The following is a 6,736-nucleotide window of genomic DNA, read 5'->3' on the forward strand; positions in this document are numbered from 1 at the left end:
TTTTTATGTCATGTAATTGTCCACATCATAAATAAATAAAATTATAAATTCTATTTATAAAAGCGTGAGATGCGGCAAGTTGCTAATTATACCATTTACGTGTGAGATGAAGGAATTAACATGTTTTTCTTCCATACAAATAAAAACCTCATTTCTATCTAACTCTGAAATTTTCTTCTAAATTTTTTAAAACAAATTGAGTTAATCTCTACCTGTTCTTCTATTATTCAAAATACTTTTCTTCTTCTTAGTTAATTAATCTGTTCCAACAAAATGTTGGGGAATTTCCCCATTTTTTATTACACTTTTTGATCTTTTTTTTTTCTCCTAAATAAATCTTTTATAAATTAAAGATATGTCCAGCAATGAACAAAACCAAGAAGTTCCACAACATCAACTCAATGGAAAGAAACTTTCTGGCAACTCGTTGAAACGATATGACTCCTTAGACTTGGAATCTAGCAAGGTCCCCGGAGCCAAAAAGGTCCTAACTTACCCAAATTATTTGAATCTTTTTACGATTTTATTTTTGTTCCGCGTTAGATGTCTGGTATCCTCTATGAGTATTCGCGCCTAGAAGTATCACATTTAAAGATTAAATGCTCCCTAGCTATCAAATATGTGTCTTCCTTTCTCAGGGTTTGAACCTGACACCTCACAACTGTTGGGTATTAATTGCCCTGAGTTTCTTACGATAAATAAGTTTTCCTTTTAAGAAAATATTTAAGATTTGACTAGTCTTTTTCTTGTAGTAAAAAGGTTTAGGACTCTATAAAAAATGTTTGTTCATTCTAACTTAATCAACATTCACAATGTAGTCCTAGGATTTTGAGAGTTTTGGTTATGGCGGAGAATTTGTGAACCTCCTTGTATTCCGAATGAATCAGTTGAGGTTATTTCTCTCTATATTTCGTACTCTCATCTCTTTTGTGGATGTAGGTCGATTAACCGAACCATGTTAAATATCTGTCTTTTGGTATATTTCTCGTTTGTCTTCTTACTCATGGTCTTTCGAAATTTGCTTTACTAGCTTCCACATGACATCTAATTATTTTGGTCCTAACAACAACAACGTAACCTTGGATTGTGAATTTGTGATTGATGATTTTATGGTTTTTTTTTTTTTTTAAATATTGACCAGGCATTAGAATGGACAGTGATATTGAAATTGGCGTTTCAAAGCATAGGAGTGGTGTATGGAGATATTGGAACGTCACCATTGTATGTGTTTTCATCTATTTTTCCAAATGGTGTAACATACGACGAAGATATACTTGGTGCATTGTCTCTTATATTTTACACTATCACCTTGATTCCTCTCATCAAATACGTCTTCATTGTTCTTCGAGCTAATGACAACGGAGATGGTAACTTTATTTAGGAAAAATGATAAAAATATCTTTGATCTTTGATAGTATATTTACAGTAGTACTTTAAAACAGAGTACTCTGCTTTTTATTGCAGGAGGTACATTTGCTTTATATTCATTGATATGTAGATATTCAAAAGTGGGATTAATTCCGAGTCAACAACCAGAAGACAAAGATGTGTCGACTTTTAAACTTGATTTACCAGATAGACGTACTCGTCGAGCTTCAAAGCTTAAGTCAAATCTAGAAAGCAGCAATTTTGCCAAGTTTGTTCTGCTAATTGCTACAATGCTTGGTACTTCCATGGTTATTGGGGATGGTATCCTCACTCCCTGCATTTCAGGCACGTAAAAATTTATTCGTATTTGATGTTTATACTAATCTAATAAAATACATGATACATGTTTTCGCGTATTCTTAAAAGATCTCTTTAGTCTTTATGAATATGTCAAAATTGCCTTAATACATGGAATATGTTTCAACACAAGCAAAATTAAGATCTCCTGACCACTTACAAAATGAACTGAAGAAAATGATCTTTTACATCTCTTATGTAAAAAATGAAGATTTTAGTAAAATAATAATATTTCTCTTTTTTATTTTTTTTTCTATAATTATAAATGAGTTTTTGATACTAATTTGAATTTTCCATTTAATTTGGTCAGTGTTGTCTGCTGTTGGAGGACTCAAAGAAGCAGCTCCATCGCAGCTGACTGAAGGTATCTATTGCATATTATTTGGCTAAATAAATCCCCTTCACGCGCTGAATTTTGGTGTATTACAAACGTCATGTCAGCAAAAAACATATTTTTTTAGTATAAATGTTCAATAGAAAGAACGTCTTACATAAGCGTCAAAGTAAAAGATGCATATAAATTTAGGGGGCTACTTATGACTCTAGGGTCGGAGTTTCCTACCTGAACTATCATCCAATAGTTAGCAAAACACACCTCGACTAACACTAGCTTATATTGTGTTTTGCAGGAAGACTTGTTTGGATTGCAGTAGCCATATTATTATTGTTGTTTATGTTTCAAAGATTTGGAACTGAAAAAGTGGGCAACACTTTTGCGCCTATACTTTGTTTGTGGTTCATTTTCATTGCTGGTATTGGCCTTTACAACTTTGCCAAATACGATCCAACTGTAATCAGAGCTCTTAATCCTAAATACATTATAGATTACTTCAAGAGAAACAAAAAGAATGCTTGGATTTCACTTGGCGGGGTTGTTATGTGCATAACAGGTATTCATTTCCTTCCAATAGCGTTTAATGTAGAGTTAATGGTCAAAACACACCTAAAGTAGTCCGATTGTTTCAATTTCATACCTGAACTATCAGTTGTGCAAGTTTGCTACCGGAACTATCACCAACTATTTATCAAAACACAACTCAACTATCAATTATCCCCTTTTTCTACCTGAACTATCACCATCATTCAGGTAGAAAACTCGTACATCTGATAGTTCAGGTATGAACTCGAAAAATGGGATACTTTAGATGTGTTTTTTGATCCTACACTCTTAAACGTACTGAGAAACTTCTGATTTACTCGAAGTAAAATAATTGAATAATTAATTGCAGGAGGAGAAGCACTATTTGCAGATGTTGGTCATTTTAGTGTTCGATCTATACAGATAAGTATGTGTTGTGTGACATACCCCGCGCTCATATTGGCATATCTTGGTCAGGCCGCCTTTTTAAGAAAGAACATTGATGATGTTTCTGATACTTTCTACAAGTCCATACCTAGTAAGTATAACATTGTTCCGGAGTTCAAGTTCTATGCAATGACGCTTTAAAAACTAATGTCCAAATCAGATCACGAAGAAGTATCACATCTCTATAATCAGCATTAAGGGGGGAAACTACGATGAAAGTTCTTTACATTGTCGATTCATATAACTTAAATCTTTTATGCCTCATGAGGGGGAAAATGAACATCTGATGCTGCATTTTCTGTTTTACATGTGCAGATGGTTTATATTGGCCAGTATTTGCAGTGGCAGTGTTAGCAGCCATCATTGCAAGTCAAGCCTTGATTTCTGGAACTTTCGCTATAATCCAGCAATCCCTGGCGTTAGGATGCTTTCCTCATGTTAAAATCGTGCACACGTCTACCAAGTATCATGGACAAATCTACATTCCTGAAGTTAATAACCTTCTCATGTTAGCTTGTGTCATTGTCACGCTTGCATTCAGGACTACTGAAAAGCTAAGCAATGCATATGGTAAGCATTTCTTACATGTCAGTGTATACGACTTAAATCCTTCCTTCTTATCGATGGTGTCTAACACGTGACACAAAACTATTTGATCACAGGAATAGCGGTGGTGTTTGTGATGACACTAACATCAGGCTTCCTCGTGCTAGTTATGATCATGATTTGGAAAACTCACATTCTTTTCGTAATCATGTATGTTCTAATCATTGGCTCGATTGAACTCATCTACCTAAGCTCGGTTCTTTACAAGTTCACTCAAGGCGGTTACCTTCCACTAGCTTTCGCTATGTTCCTAATGTTCATCATGTACGTATGGAACTATGTGTATCGAAAGAAGTATCATTTCGAGCTAGAACACAAGATCTCTCCCTTAAAAGTTAAAGAAACAGTGGATGAAACAAATTCCCATCGTCTACCCGGACTTGCAATTTTCTATTCTGAACTTGTCCATGGAATTCCACCAATCTTCAAACATTACGTGGAGAATGTGCCCGCGTTACACTCTGTTCTCGTGTTTGTTTCAGTTAAATCACTTCCTATAAGCAAAGTACCCGTAGAAGAAAGATTCCTCTTCCGGAGGGTGAAGCCTAGTGATCTCTATGTGTTTCGATGTGCAGTGAGATACGGATATAATGATGTGCGCAATGAGGAAGAGCCTTTCGAGAGATTATTAGTGGAGAGGCTGAAGGAATTTATACGAGACGATTCCATTCTTTCGATGAATGCAGCAAAGAGTAACAGAGTATCAACAGAACAGAGTATCAATGTGGAATTGGAGAGTGATTGTGAAATACAAGAGGTCGCGACGTCTTCAATGGAGAGAGATATACAAGTGGTGGAGAGAGCTTATAGTGTTGGGGTTGTTCATTTAGTTGGAGAACAAGATGTGATTGCAAGCAAAGGATCAAATGTTGTGAAGAGAGTTGTGATCGATTATGCTTTTAATTTCTTGAAGAGAAATTTGAGGCAAAGTAGCAAAGTTTTCGACATACCTCATAAACGTATGTTGAAAGTAGGAATGATATATGAGATTTAGCAGGTTAGTAGTAGTGTTTAGTTCAAAATTTTAGTTGAATTAAGGAGATAATGGCGAAGCATCTAATATATGTGCCTCCCTTAATCTCCATCCCTCCAAAGATCTTGGACTCGAAAATTTCGTGTTTTCAAAAATATTTTTTTTATGTTTGAATTTAGTATAATTTGAGAGAATGTGAGAATGAATTTGTATAGCATTTTGCTTTGTACTTCTCTGTTTCGATTTGTTTGACTTGATTAGAGGGTTTGTCAATGTGCACCTGAAGGGTAGTTGCTGCGGATTTTCTTTTCAGTATTGTTTCTAGTAACAACCTTATTTTGATTAGTATTGTTTCTTTCCCCTCTTTTGAAATCTTGGTGTTTTGAGGAAGAATATGCTTCATAAAACTTGCTTATTACCAGAATATGACTCCTGTTAGAGTATAAAGGGCAAAATTGTCTTTTGCAAACATTATTAAAAATGCAACATTGTCTATGTATGAATTAAGGCTAAAGCTCCATTAAAGAGTCTTTCCATGTGGTAAAACCTCCTCAAGGAATATAAGATTTTCATGAGGCTGATCTTGAACCGTCATTCAAGCGCGAATATCTTTATTTAGGAGAATACTTTTGAGATAGAAAGTCTCAAATTCAAGATCTTCCGCTGCACAAATTTCCTTAGAAACAAAGTCATAGACACGTAGATTCAGAGCTAAACCGACTACTCCAAAAGCACTCATCCATAAATCGGTTAATATGAAGTGCAAAATTGTTCACTCCACAAACCTGGGACTGCATACAAGGATTTATTTATTATTTAAAAGTTACAGGGGTAGATTTTGGAGTGTCCCATATCATTATGAAAGCATAATAACAGGGGAACTAGACCTTAAACTTGACATACAGAACAGAATGAAAGCAATCTATATTTAGGTTAATTTGTTTCATATGGTGTTGCTTTGTCAAAGGTTTGTAATAATCCTCATACATGCAATATCAGGGGCGGCTTAACGTGATTGGGGGCCTAAAGCGAAATTTCATTTCAGGGCCTAAAATATAAACCAACTCCATATACATATTTAATTCAAAATTTCTTTTGCTTACACTATTTAGATGAAAATTATTAGTATTTTAATATTGTTTTTTCAGTTATTAGTTTTAGGTAAGATTTTATCAACTCAACATTGAAAAATATCCTTTCGACAATTATTATATGAATTGTTAACATAATTATATAGGGAAAATGCATAAGTACCCCTCCAGCCTATACCTGAAATCCCAAAGACACACCTAACCTTTATTAAGGTCCTATTACCCCCCGAACTTATTTTATATGTAATATTCTACCCCTTTTTGACCTACGTGGCACTATCAGGTGGGCCCATCGCATGTTGACATTTTTTTCAAGGATAGTGCCACGTAGGCCGAAAAGGGGTAGAATATTATAGATAAATTAAGTTCGGGGGGGTAATAGGACCTTAGTAAAGGTTAGGTGTGTCTCTGGGATTTCGGACATAGGCTGAGGGGGTACTTATGCATTTTCCCTAATTATATAAGTAATATTAATTAAAGATAAGAATTGTTGACAAATATTAATTAAAGGTAAGAGTTAGAACCATAAAATTTGGCGCAACAAGTTGATGACTTGGTATACCCCATTTTAGTATGCTTGTAGTAATGCTTGAAACTAAAATTTAAAAAAAAATAAAAAAATTTTTTAATTCACTTTGTTCAACACTTTTCACTATTAATTCTTATTTTTAACAAAGTATAAAAGATGTTAAAGTGGGTAAAATAATACATTTTTAAAAAATTATACTTTTATCATAAATAATCAATATTTTCTATAGAATTTTTAACACATAATTTATTCTTGATAAAAATTTGGGGGCCTAAGGCTTTTAAGCCTTGTTTCCCAAAGCATAGAGCCGGCCCTGTGCAATATATATATATATATATATATATACGGGGAACCCCTTCCCGCATCGCACGCGGCAAGGAAGCCTTCAAGAGCCCCGCCCGAATAATAATTCAGAAATAGGAGAGGGAGAAGAACGAATACCAAAAGATATTTTATACTCTTTGTTTTGACTCCTCGAATAGAAAGGGTAGAAAAAAGGAAAAATA

At 34.4% G+C, this 6,736-nt stretch overlaps 1 protein-coding gene across 1 annotated transcript; it reads left to right on the plus strand.

Moving 5' to 3' along the window:
• The first annotated feature begins 338 nt into the window (after positions 1 to 338).
• On the plus strand, positions 339 to 4,732 carry LOC125871817 (potassium transporter 5-like). Its single transcript, XM_049552496.1, has 8 exons — positions 339 to 484; positions 1,142 to 1,367; positions 1,465 to 1,713; positions 2,036 to 2,089; positions 2,355 to 2,615; positions 2,955 to 3,122; positions 3,347 to 3,601; positions 3,694 to 4,732. The coding sequence occupies exons 1-8, from the start codon at positions 356 to 358 to the stop codon at positions 4,629 to 4,631; spliced, it is 2,280 nt and encodes a 759-aa protein (XP_049408453.1). The 5' UTR covers positions 339 to 355; the 3' UTR covers positions 4,632 to 4,732.
• Positions 4,733 to 6,736: the final 2,004 nt, after the last annotated feature.

This window comes from Solanum stenotomum, chromosome 7, assembly GCF_019186545.1.
Source record: "Solanum stenotomum isolate F172 chromosome 7, ASM1918654v1, whole genome shotgun sequence".
NCBI classification, from domain to species: domain Eukaryota; kingdom Viridiplantae; phylum Streptophyta; class Magnoliopsida; order Solanales; family Solanaceae; genus Solanum; species Solanum stenotomum.